Genomic DNA, 13700 nt, shown 5'->3' with positions numbered 1-13700 from the left:
AGACTTAAAGAGGAGCACGGTTTTTTGAATTCTGTAGGAGATACTTGTTTGAATAGTATAGCCTATTTGATCCCTCCAGGATTATGCTGTTTTTCCTTTTCTTGGACATCGTCATTATAGCGTTTTCAAAGCACTTAGCAAATGCATGGGCTTGCATGGTCTTTACTTTCTTTCCTGCAAGACCTCTCACTATACTTTGACATGGAAGTTCTTGCAAACAAGGAGTCAGGAGTGCTTAACATTTTATTGTATTTTGTTGTTGGGAGAAAGGGCCTCCTTGTAATCTAGTCTTCAGAAACATCAAGACAGTAGTCTAATGAATAAAAAAAACCACAGTCAATGCTCCACATTCATTGAAAATGAAGGAAGGGAGCAATTTTTAAAAAATTACCTAAGTGATTCCCTCTAGAAATATATAGATCTTCTATCCTTGGAAGCACTGGGAGCCTTACAGATGCCTTGGGAAATAGTCTATCCAGGTTTTTTTTATTTCGTGTCAAAAGCATTGGTACAGCAAATACATTTCAAATAATGGAAATAAAATAAAAAAGAAAAGAAATCACAAGCAACTAAATAGTTTTGGACCAAAAGCGGGCAACAGCAACCGCATTGTCTGTAGCTTTAAACAACTCCTCCTCCGTACATGAGGCAGGGCATTGTGGGCAAGCATACATATGCGGAGTTGTTTGTTCAGCTCCACAGTCACACAAGGTGGAGGATTCCTCCAGGTAGTGCCACCTTGCCAAGTTGTCTTTTGATCTGCCCACTCCACTTTTGAGTCTGTTCAGGGACTTCCAAGTTGCCCATTCTTGGTTTGCCCCTGGAGGAAGACCCTCTTGGGGGGCCATCCAGTTAGAATTGCCAGGTTTAGCTGCCCAGAGGGACACCCTTGCTGCTGCTGGAGGAACATCAAGAGAAGTGGTGGTTCTCATGAAGCCCTTCCTTGATTTGAGTCTGGTGGGAGGAGGGTGATAGCCATGCAGTGGGTGGCTTTCACAATGTTCAACCTTTTTTCTCTCACTGTTAGCAGCAACTTCCCGTCGCACGTCAGGAGGGGTAATGCCAGCTAACTTGTAGAGTTTATCAACAGGTGTCGGTTTAAGGCATCCCGTGATGATTCTGCATGTTTCATTCAGTGCTATGTCCACCTGCTTTGCATGGGTAGACTTGTGCCAAACAGGACAGGCATACTCAGCAGTTGAGAAAGACAAGGCCAGGGCTGATGTTCTTATTACTTCTGGGTCTGCTTCCCATGCGCTGCCAGTCAGTTTCCGCAGGATGTTATTGCGTGCAGCTACTTTGTGCTTGGTGTTCATGCAGTGTTTCCTATATGTTAGTGTTCGGTCTAAGGTGACACCAAGGTATTTAGGATGGAAACAGTGTTCGAGCTCTTGGCCTTCCCAAGTAACTTTCAGTTTCCTGTTGGCTTCACGGTTACGTAGGTGGAAAGCACACACTTGTGTCTTGGCAGGGTTCGGCTTCAGGTGGTTCTCTTTGTAGTAGCTGGAGAGGTCTTTCAGGGCATTAGTGAGTTGGTTTTCAACTGTTTCAAAATTTTTTGCTTGTGTTGTAAGGCCAAGGTCATCAGCATATATGAAGCTCTTTGTGAGTGGAGGTTGTGGCTGGTCGTTCGTGAAGATGTTAAATAAGGTTGGTGCAAGAACGCTGCCTTGGGGTAAACCATTCTTTTGCTTCTTCCATCTGCTTTTCTGGCCCTGAAACTCCACATAGAAGCTGCGGTTTTCTAAGAGGGTCTGGACAGTTTTTGTAAAGTCAAAGTCCCGGGTGATATGGTAGACTTTATGCAGCATTTTTCTATGTTGCACCGTGTCATAGGCTGCCGTAAGGTCCACAAAGACTGTTCCCGTAATGCAGCCTTTCTCATAGCCTTCTTCGATATGTTCAGTCAGATGAAGAATTTGACCTGTACAGGTCTATCCAGGTGCTCCAATCACATATCTGTGGCCCCATCTACATTGTGGTATAATACAGTTTGAAAGTACATTATATGGTCAGTGTAGACACATATAATGCAAATTGATTACAAGAGTCCACACTGACCATATAGTGCAGTTCAAGGTCAATCTTTGGAGGACCAACAGATGCCTAGAGATAAGATCTTAATCAAATCCACAAAGCAAAATCTACAAATGTGTAGGGACAACTGTATTGTTTAATTTTGCCTTTTCCTACAGTCCCATGTCTTTTAATGTTCTCCATGTGTCTTCATTGATAGCCTGCCACCACATAATCCACCCTTCGAAGTAAATTCTGAAAAGGTATCACATCATAGCAATGCAATTGACATAATAACTATTTGAATCCATGGAGCTTGGATTAATTTAACAGGAGTAGCCCAATTTTCCTTACCTAAGATAACTTTCTATGAAATTAATGGGGTTGCCATAAGTCGCCAGGCAACTTGAAGGCACAATATACCACCCTCTGCAAAGAGTGAAGCAGCATCTTAATCTCATTGTCCAATAAGAGCAAATAAGAGGTTGCTGCAGACAAATAGGAAGCATGTTGTGTTTTCTGTTATTTCCACAAAAGCTTAAAAAATACGGATGTTGAATAGCATCGCTGTATGTTTCATCTTATGAGTCAGTGTGGCATACTGCTTGGTGTGTTGGATTACAACCTTGGAGACCAAAGCTCAAATCCTGGCTCGACTGTGGAAACCCACTGAGTGATCTTGGTCAAGTCATATACTCTCTGCCACAGAGGAAGGCAATGGGAAACCTCTTCTGAACAAATCTTTTCTAGAAAATCTTGTGTTTGCCATAGGATGGAAATGACTTGAAGGAGCACAACAAGGTTTCATCTCTATTATGAAAACCCTACAGACTTTGCGTAAGAAAACAGCAGAGAGCCAGTTTAGCTTTAGGTCATAAATGCTATAACACAGCCCTACAACAAAAACAACAAAAATCTTTGTGTTTTTAGGCCTGTTCCTGGGGTTATTTGGGTGTTGGTTCAAAAAACTGCATTGAATAGACCTCATAAGCTCTTGTTTCTTAGATACTTACTTAGGCGATCCCTCGTCGTTCGAGGACGATAGTCTTCCAACCTTGGTATCTTGGGTGTGTGTTCTTAGGTGTCAGGACCCAGGCTGCAGAGCACCAATAACCTTACACAGAGGCCAGAATCTATCTAATATCTTTATTATAGAAATATATAATGTCAATAAAAACAAGTGAAGAATATAGTTCAGAAGCAGACCTTTCAGATGAGGTCAAATATAGTCCAGAAATGTATTGTCCAATAAAAGATATTAGAGTCCAAAGTTATAATCCACTTGACCGAAACACACACTTTGCCAAGCAATAGTGTGGGGAATGACTGAGTCTTTAAGGTCCAATGTAGCTTGACAACTAGGCTGGAAAATAAACTTGATTCTTGGCTAGATCAAAGACTTGGAACGGGCAAACATGAAACATGAACAGAGTCCAAGGAAGTCCGTGAAACAAGGCAAGGCTGGAAACTTGATCCGGGAAACAAGGAACTGGGGTTACGAAGTCCACACACGATCTCTCTCCTCAAGCTGAACAATTGACTCCGCAAAGTTCCCCTTGTGACCAGCACCTATATTGGGTCTCGTTTTCCCGCCAACAGAACACTTTCCCTAGAGAACGAGAAGCGAAACCCAACTCTGTCCAGATGCATGACTCCTTAGAATTTCCCAAGGGAAGCAGACCTAATCAGCTAGTTGTTTGGCAGCGATTCTCAGGCTCCGGCGATTAGCCTCCCTGGCTCCCCTATCTCTATTATAATTGTCCCTCCGGGAAAACGGGGGGGAATTCTGCCCAAGGCCTGTTTGGCTACATTCTTGAGGACAAACATCCTCCAGGTGGAGAGGCTCCGATTCTGGCTGAAACGGCGGAAATCCCATGTTTTCCTCTTCGTCTGCCACAATAGTACTAGGAACAGGACTACAAGGCCCATGAGTCATCACATTAGGTGACTGAAGAGACCGATTCTTGACCCGCATATTCTCCCGCAGTGAGGACATCGGTTTCCAGGTAGAAGGCGGTCCCGGTCGGGGTTAGCTTGACGCTCCTTCCTCTTGGCACGTTTCTCCCTTAAGCCCTCCGTTCGTGCCTCTTCGAACTCCGCAGCACTGCTGGTTACAGCTGACCTCCAATTGGAGCGCTCAAGGGCCAGGGCTTCCCAGTTCTCGGTGTCTATGCCACAGTTTTTAAGGTTGGCTTTGAGCCCATCTTTAAATCTCTTTTCCTGCCCACCAACATTCCGTTTTCCATTCTTGAGTTCGGAGTAGAGGAGCTGCTTTGGGAGACGGTGATCGGGCATTCGGACAACGTGGCCAGTCCAGCGGAGTTGATGGTATAGGAGCATCGCTTCAATGCTGGTGGTCTTTGCTTCCTCAAGCACGCTGACATTTGTCCGCCTGTCTTCCTTAGATATTATCTTAGATGTTTCTTAGATATGGTTATCATGGTTTTCTATGGATGAGCACATGGAAACTGGTAGATGCCATATGCTCTGCATCTCAAAAATTAGGGCTGATGGATGAAACTGGTTCCAGTTTGGAATTGGCAGGTCAAATATACCTACAAACATGTTTAACATTTAAGGCACCAAAATGTGTGCTGGCCACTGTAATGGTTATATAGGGGATTTGGTATGCACTCCACTCTTTTTGAAAGTAGATTTTTAAGTTTTCGGTGAAGCTGTGTCCCAATTGCGATTTCTCAGAGCAGTTTTGGATACAGACTTGGCTGTGTGGGAACCAAGTAATATCTTAATTTGGTAAGAAATCTGTGGGAGCGGTTTTTAAAAACCTGTATATATTTAAGAAGTAAAATCAATACCACTTGTACCCCAGTTTTGCAGGACTGATATTTGCAGAAGCACACACATTTTATCTCGCAATGGGGCTTCCAAGCCTTACCATTCTCCAGAAGTTCCCCTAACTTAACTTATATTATAGCTCAGGAGGAAGCAAGATCTTAAGACCTAGAAGTCCAGATTGGAAAATTATACTTGTGTTTTGGTTGCAAGGGTGAGCTGGTTGCAATATCTGTCAGCCTGTTGATCATCAGTACTGAGTCTGCTGATCTGGCTGGTTAGGCAGGAGTCCCCTTCTTATCTCACCGATCCATGTTCATCCATCCTGAAGTTGCATGCTTGGTGGAAGAGAACAATAATCCCAGATAGGAGTTTACTGTTCTTTGGTCAGGGGTATATAACAGCTCTGCTCCTATGCTAGAATCGCCAAACAAGCTCATATTGGAAGGGGGGGGGGGAATACTCAGAAATGGCCATCCTTCTGATGCTGCTTGGGGATCCCCAAACAAAACTGGCTTCAAAGATCAAACAGGATCTGGAGTTTTAGGATATCTTAGGCAACTGAAATTTGGAGACTTCCTGCTAAATTCAGTCTTATATTAGTAGATCCACTTATGCAATGATAGTTGTCCTTAAGCAACGATGTCCTTCTCCCACATTCTCTTATTCTGCTCTGAAGAATCCCCAAATCTCTGGGATACATTTAGGGAATATGTAAGAGGGAACTTAACCTGCCAACAGGTTTTCTTTTGCTGGCAGAAGAACATGATCCTCTGAGGAAAGGCAGTGCTTACTATGGCTTTTTTTTTTTTTTTTTTTGCAGAAAGTTCACTTTACCTGTTTTTAGGTGCCTCTTTGCTCCATTATTTGACTCGCTAAGCATTATTCATTTCAAAGAGTTTATTTCTTAGTGACCTAGATCCTTTGTTATCAAAACTATGGGTTGGCAGATTTATCTATTTTTAAGCTACTGCTTTGATGCTTAACAAGCCTGAGTCACTTCTATTTTACGCCTTGCTTTGTCAGTTTCCATTGGTTTGTAAAATGTCTATAGCTGAGAGGATCTTGGCTGTCAAATTAGCCAGTTCAGGTCCTGAAACACTGCTTTTAAGAGATGAGGAGCTAGAGTTTTCTTGAAAGCCTTGTCATCTTAACCTGGAAGCTCAGGGTGTGATTCCGGAGGGATAAGAAGCTGTAATATATGCCTTCTTTAGTGTCAGGGAATGTAGGCATCTGCTCCCTGCTTCCTGTTTAGCTTCTTATCTCATCAGAAAAGTCCCAGCTGATACTGCTCATGTTGCAGAGCTCATGCCAAAGTGTGAGCCCTGTTGAGTGTGAAAATGGAAGCATGCTGGCCCAGCCCCTTCATTGTCACTTTGGTCTTGTGAAAGTAGCATGTCCAAAGAGTAGGAAAGCACCATCTTCTTGAAGAATTCTCCACGTGAGTAAGAATAAAGAAAGTTCTTATTCACATACAGGTTTTTCTCCTAGGATTGATCTGCTCTAGAATTAATGAAGTCCACACTACTTTTATTGTCATGGCTCAGTATTATGGAATCATGAGAATTGTAGTTTTGCAAGGTCTTTCTCTGCTGAAGAGTGATGGTGCCTCCAAATCCCAAGATTCCATAGTCTTGAACCATAGGAGTTAAAATGGTATCAGATTGCATTAATTCTATGATGAAGAACTCTTTGACCTTTCATACTCACAGTTCTGCACCCACAGATTCAGCAAACCACAACTTTAAAATATTGGGGGGGGGGGGGGAGAGAGAGAGAGAGAGAGAGAGAGAGATCCAAAAAGGATACCTTGATTTTGTCACATGTCAAGTATAGGCATATCCTGCTATGGCTTCCCACCATTTCACAGATCATAGGGTCTTTTTGGCACATTTTATATAAGGGATAGCGACTTACTGTACCACTGTATATAATAGGACTTCAGAATCCACAGATTTTAGTATTTATGGATGTCCCAGAGCAAACCCCAGTGGATATTGAGGGCCTGTTGTGTTATTTTTATGTGAACAAATTGACATTAGAGAGGAACAGAGCTAGTCCTGTTTAAACAAGATCCAGATGTTTAACTAAACCACCAGCCATCACAAAAAGAAGCCTTATGACATAAAGTGGCTTATCTGTATTAGTGAAGCAAGCTGCCAGTGAAATCAGGCTTAAATTGAAGTACATGTTTGTATGTATGTGACTGAGATAAGAATAAAATACCTTCAGCAATGTTTTTGTTAATCTATGAACATGAGGATTCAATGTTCATGATACAGTGGGCCATAACTGAGATATGAATATGAGATTTTGATGGTGAGATACTTGAATTTCCTCCTCTTTCCTCCTTCCCTTTCTCAATTTCTTTCCTTTTAGTCTCCCATGTTTGATGGCAAAGTACCTCATTGGCATCACTTTTCTTGCTTCTGGAAACGCGCTCGACTGATATCCCATGCTGATGTGGATGGCTTCTCAGAACTGCGTTGGGAGGATCAGGAAAAGATTAAAAAATCTATTGAAGCTGGTGGTGCTGGAACAGGTAAGGCAACCTTTGCTGTGTGAACCTAGATAAAATTGCTAGTGTTGTTATGTTCAAACATTTGTTGATTTTCTTGTGAGAAATGTCTCAAAACTTTGCAGGACTTACTTTTGGGGGCCTTTGCCCATGACAGTGTTCTACCAAATATCCTTTGTTAAGATTGTGGTATTATACTCGCATCTCTTCTTTTTTCTATCTTGGTGCCTCATCATCCTGCAGCCTACATGACCAATGGCACATTTATGGGAACAATAAGTTGAGTAGGCTGATTTAAACAGTACATAGGATAAATATAACTTGATGAAGTTAATGGGCCTAATTTCTATCTAGACATGCATTACGCTGTTGCAGTATACTGGCCAATACACGTTTTGGTGCCTCAATTTCCCCCTTTCAGCTCAAGCTTTTGAAATAGAGAACATATGGCATCTGCCTGTCACCATCTGCTTGCCAAAAGAAAAAACATAATAACCATATCTAAGAAACTAGAGCTGATACGGGCTAGTGAATGCAGTTTTCTGTATTGGTGACCAAATAGCCCCAGGAATAGGCCTAATAACCAAAACACCAAGACATTTTTTGAGGTTGGGCTGTGATCCAATGCATTGATCCAATGTAATGTTTTAAACATGTAGGGTTTTTTGTATGTGTCAGGAGCAACTTGAGAAACTGCAAGTCGCTTCTGGTGTAAGAGAATTGGCTGTCTGCAAAGATGTTGCCCAGGGGACGCCTGGATGTTTGATGACTGGCATCGACACATAGTGTGGATGTAGACACAAACTTCATATATAGATCAACCTTGTGGATTATTGTGATAGATACTTCAAAACATGAGAAGAACTGTGCTGTATACAAATAAAGTCTATTTCAGTTACTGTTCCCACAGTAGGCAGTATGAGGATAGTAGAGCTTTTCTGGTTGTTTCTCAACAAGGTTGGAAAATGTGTTAAACTTTTGAGAGGTATGTTTCCTAAAGCACTGAAAGTAATACTGGAAGTGCTTCCTGATTTCTTGTCATGTATTGCTTCGTCTTTCATGAATTTGTCTTCAGAATCCACCACCAGTAGTTATTACTACTACTGGTACGGCACATTCCACAGTTTAACTATGAACTATGTGAAAAAGCCCATCTGTCTGTTTGGAATCCCCTATTATTCAACATCAGTGGATGACTCCATGTTCTAGTATGGGGCCAAGTCTCCTAACCCAAATTCTCCATTCTGTGGATAATAATAACCCATACCTTGTTCCTAGTAAATAAGGGGCTGAACACCCTGTCGTTTGGGGTTTGTTTCTGCTTGCTCCAGAAAGGCAGGAAAAAAGAAAGACCTTCCAATGTCTCCTTTGTGGAGCAAACTCTTGAAGGTCAGTCTTTTTCAAGCTTACCACTCCAGTAAGATGTGTTTGTTGTGCTCTCTAGTCCCAACTTCAGGCCTTTTTTCTCTTCAGTCTGTGATCTCCATACTTTTTAAGCTCTTAATCTATCCCCTCTTAACTTTTTCTTACTGATCCACTTTCTCTTTGAATAAACCCAGCTCTCCTTCCTTTAGTTTTTTTCTCTACGCTACCTACTCCATTTTTCTTTCTTCTTTCTGTTTCTTCCCTGCGAGCATGAAGGAGCAACGTAAGAACTCCAAGAACAAGAGGGAGGTTCCCTTTCACAGATGACCTCCCTTTCTGGTGTAGTTGGCTACAATTTTGCCTGAGAGGATTACAAAGAATCCCAAGCGGAGAGTGAGGAAGAGAAATCAGCTTCCGAAGTTGAGGCCACTCAGTTCACACAGAAGTTCCCACATTAATAAAACAGCATCACACTGCTTCCAAGAAGGATTTGGGGGGGGGGGGGATATGAAGGCAAAACCTCTGGCACTCCCTCCTCAGAGATGGAGGAAAAGAAGCTCTCAGCAGACGAAAGGGAAAGAGACACTTCCAACCCTACATCTTTCAGGTTATTCAAAACAAGGATTTTCTAGCACTCTAGAGGACATTGGTTACATCCCTGGGTCTTTGCCGTCTCAAGATCTAGATAGACCTTCTCCACAGCAGTGGGTGTTTATTTTTTAAAGATGGAGAAGATATGATAGGTACACAAGGCCCCTTCACTAGTCATCAGAGCAGCTGCCTCTGACTCCATTATGGTCAAGGTCTCCTTGCAGGAGATCTCCTGGGCAAGAGCAAGATTAGGCAAGGGCTGCATAAACCGATCAAGGCAGCCAGCCGCCTTCTGAACAGATGGCACATTTGACATAGTCCAACTCAGCACCTAGGGCTCAGGCAACATTGATGGCAATTAGAAACCAGCTCTGGTTCAAACTGGAATGTGGACCCATGTTCTAAGCCAGGCACGGGCAAACTTCAGCCCTCCAGGTGTTTTGGACTCGTAACTCCTACAATTCGCTGTTAGGAATTGTGAGAGTTGAAGTCCAAAACACCTGGTAGGCTGAAGTTTGCCCTAAGCAAAACCTGGCATCTGTACCTTCTTGGGGACTAAGCTTTTGGGAAATCTGAAATCTGTAGAGAACAAGGACAAGATACAACAGGCAGGGGTGCTCTTCCTTTTGAGCTTCCAAATTCCATTTCATCTCCTATAACTCTTCCTTTGAGTCTAAAGAGCTCTAAATCTTTTATCTTTTGAGAAGAGTTGTTCTAGCCTTTTGATCTTTTTCTTGGTCCTTTTCCTTATATTTTGAGCCTGTTAATTAGAGGAAGAATGATTGTTGCTACCATCATTTATTTATTTGATTTATATACCTCTCTTCTCCCCCAGGGGGACCCAGAGCTGTCTTACATAATGGCAAGATTAATGCCACATGCAATACAAAATATAGTAAAAACCATCAATTGTAAAAACACACTTAAAAACCAATATCATTCCCAATTAACACAGTAAAACACTGTGTGACCGTTACAACAGGGCCAGTAGCATTGGGCCAAAAGTCAGAGCCAGTCTGTATTCAGCTTCACATTAATCCAACGAATACATAAGGTTATATCAACTTGTATCTTAGGATGGGCCAAAAGCTTGGGCCATCATCTGAGTATTCTAACTGGAAAAATAACTCAGTTGCTTTTGCCAGGCATCTCTCTTATTCAGACCTGATCATTGAATAGGGATCTAAAGTTTGATAACATTTTAGCAGATTGGGGTGAGAAGGCCAGGATATTTCATGATATCTGTGATTAAGTACTTTAGTTGTCATTATAATTGATTCCATTATCTCACGAGTACCACAGTAATAATATCGTTTTCAGTGCTATATAACCATCTGACTGTATTTTGGTTGATACGCAATTAAATCAGAACTCATAAGTAATTTCTCCTTCTTTTTCCCCCCAGGGAAGGCGGGGAAAACTGAAAAGAATTTAAATGATTTTGCAGTAGGATATGCAAAGTCCAACAGAAGTACCTGCAAAGGCTGTGAACAGAAGATAGAAAAGGTAAGTAGATGTCATTTCGTTGTATGTGTGAAGTTATCATGCTTATCATGCAAGGCTTTGCGTATCATTGCCTTGACGGGTATACTCCTGAATGTGTCCTGTATTTCATAAAGTTGTTCATAAAGCAGTTCATAAGCTGTTCTGAGTTCAAATTGTTGTTTTTATATACTCATGGTTTTATTTTGTATTGTTTATTTTGTTTGTTTATTTTAGGAGTTGTTTTAGACACCTTGTGCCATATGTAAGCCGCCCGAGTCCTTTCAGGGAGATGGAGGCGGGGTACAAAAATAAAGTTGTTGTTGTTGTTGTTGTTGTTGTTATTATTATTATTATTATTAAAGTTACCTAATGAGCAGGGGGTGCTTGGATTCCCCAGGTCAGCTCTTCATGTCATTCTGTCCACACTGACTTTGAATGTGGTGTTGGGCAATGGCCTACTAGGCGTGATACTTTACTTTGGCTTCATATTCAACTTGAGGCTAAAATAGAGCTTCAAACTGGCAAGTGGACACATGCCCTATAATGTGGCCTAGAGCTTAATTTGCTTTTTGCTTGTGTAGGAGAGTAGCAATTACACCTTCTTACAGTCAGTGTAACTAAATTGGGGGGGGGGGGGACAGTAGTACCTCAGAATGTTGGACAAGAATGTATAAAGTGGAACCTGTGAGCCAATTTTTTTGACTTCCTAGTCACTTCCTGTTGACCCAGTAGTATATTAAAAATAGCCCATGCCCCCAGAGGACATTTGCTAGGGCTGACTTTACGACAACCCTCCAAGGTCTCCTGGGGATCTTGCCTATTCCTGCTGTAGGAAATGGTAACAAAGAGCTATACCTTTGGTTTAGCTTACTCCCCAATAAATACTTTTTCTATATGTTGAGATGTGGAAGGAGATTTCTTTGTTTGATGCAGGAGAGAGGAAACAAGTGAAACAGTACTTAGGGTAGTGTGAAATTCTTTTCTGGGTGCTAATGTTCTTAATTCACATTAAAATAAATCAAAATCCACATTCCTCAGAATCCCATATTATTTTCTCTAAAATATTTTTACACTCTCACTCAAGATACATATTTGTGTTGCTTGACTTTGTAACATGTGTATTTATGACATTGTAAGGCTTGCACATTCAGACGTCATAATATTACTTTTATTTTATATTAAATCATTAACCCTTTAACCGTGCACTTAAACTGTCATTTTTCTTTAGATTAAAAGTTCCTAAGCAGCCAGTTTAAAAGTATTCAACATAGAATGAGACATTGTATGTTTGTAGGGTGCTACATCCTAATTGTGGGGCGGGTCAATTTTTTCAGGTTAATTGTTGAAATATATAAGAATATCCCATATGTAAAACAGCATTGCTGGAGTGTCAGGACAAAAATATCGGAATCCAATTATTTTATCACAGCAGACTGCTGCATTGAAAACAAAACTGTATGTATATATAGAAACTTCTGTTGAAATGGTAACACAGACAAATTGCATGGTGTGTTCCCTCTGTCATAGGGTCATATTAGAATTTCAAAGAAAATGGTGAACCCTGAGAAGCCCCAGTTGGGGATGATAGACAACTGGTACCATACTTCCTGTTTCATCAACTGCAGAGGAGATCTGGGTTTCCTTACTACCTTTAGTGCCTCTCAGCTCTTAGGATTTGGGATCCTGAATGAAGAAGATAAAGAGGCTCTGAAAAAGGAGCTGCCTGCTCTTAAGAATGAAGGGTATGTTCAATATGTTCAATGAAGGGTATGTTCAATATGTTCCAAAAAGGCTTACCTCAAACCAGGGATTGGCAATTCTGGGAGGCCCCTGAAGACTTTGAAGCCCCCCCCCCCCCCCCGTTCTCCCAAAAAATCAAAATATGTTTTAACCCCAGATGCCCAAATGGGGCATAGGAGTATTTTCACCCTGTTTCTAGGTCCATCTGGTTTATTTTAGACCCAGAAGAGGAAAGTGAGCAGAAGTCATCTCCTGTTTACTTTCTGTTACTCTCATGTGCCTAAAATGCTGTAGATGCAGTGAGATAAAGACATGTTGAAAATGACATACCGTGTTTCCCCGAAAATAAGACAGTGTCTTATATTAATTTTTGCTCCCAAAGATGCTCTAGGACTTATTTTCAGGGGATGTCTTATTTTTCCATGAAGAAGAATTCACATTTATTGTTGAACAAAAAAATGAACATTTATTATATACTGTACAGTAGTTGTCATCATTAAACCAGCATAACCAGACAAACTGAATCCTATCAAGAATTTCTTGTTACTACCAATATTTCCATGTACAACGCTTTATGGTATGTACATTTACCAATCCTGCATGCTCTGGTGTTCTGTTCATTGGGCATGCTTCCAAACAAAAACTTTGCTAGGTCTTACTTTCGGGGGAGGCTTTATATTTAGCAAGTCAGCAAAACCTCTAGTAGGTCTTATTTTCTGGGGATGTCTTATTTTAGGGGAAACAGGGTAGTAGTCGCAGACTGGCAATGCATTCATACAGCCACGAGGAATTCAATCTGAATTGAAAGGCAGGTGGGTCAGACTGAAGAACTAATGTTTCAAATATATTGGACATCGAAGTCAGCTGATCCTTGCTATTCCATAAAATATATGGGTGCATTTGGGTATTATAGTCTGTGTGATATCTTTAATTTCTCTGTTGATATTCCTGTTAGAGTCACTATGGTATAGTAGTTTGAGCATTTAAATATGACTCTGTGGATTGGAATTTGACTCTTGTTCAGCCATGAAGCCTCACTCCTGAGTCTGGGCAAGTCACATTTTCAGCCTCAGGAGGAGTAAACCTTGCCCCCCCCCCCCCCAAAAAAAAAGAAACCTTCCTTAGGGTCACAATATTCCAGAAATACGAGGATACACTGCAACACCAGCATGTATTTCTTTTAGTGAAAGGC

At 41.4% G+C, this 13700-nt stretch overlaps 1 protein-coding gene across 1 annotated transcript in view; it reads left to right on the top strand.

Moving 5' to 3' along the window:
• The window catches only part of parp1 (poly(ADP-ribose) polymerase 1), a 49673-nt gene that overhangs the window by 4859 nt on the left and 31114 nt on the right, over positions 1-13700 (top strand). The window contains exons 2-4 of the mRNA XM_003216066.4: positions 7189-7351; positions 10689-10789; positions 12296-12510. Coding sequence (XP_003216114.2) covers positions 7189-7351; positions 10689-10789; positions 12296-12510 — 479 coding nt within the window. The remainder of the gene's footprint in view (positions 1-7188; positions 7352-10688; positions 10790-12295; positions 12511-13700) is intronic.

Source organism: Anolis carolinensis, chromosome 1, assembly GCF_035594765.1.
Source record: "Anolis carolinensis isolate JA03-04 chromosome 1, rAnoCar3.1.pri, whole genome shotgun sequence".
In the NCBI taxonomy this organism is placed as follows: Eukaryota; Metazoa; Chordata; class Lepidosauria; order Squamata; family Dactyloidae; genus Anolis; species Anolis carolinensis.
The sequence above is the reverse complement of the archived record's forward strand: the minus strand, read 5'-3'. Positions and strand labels throughout refer to the sequence as shown.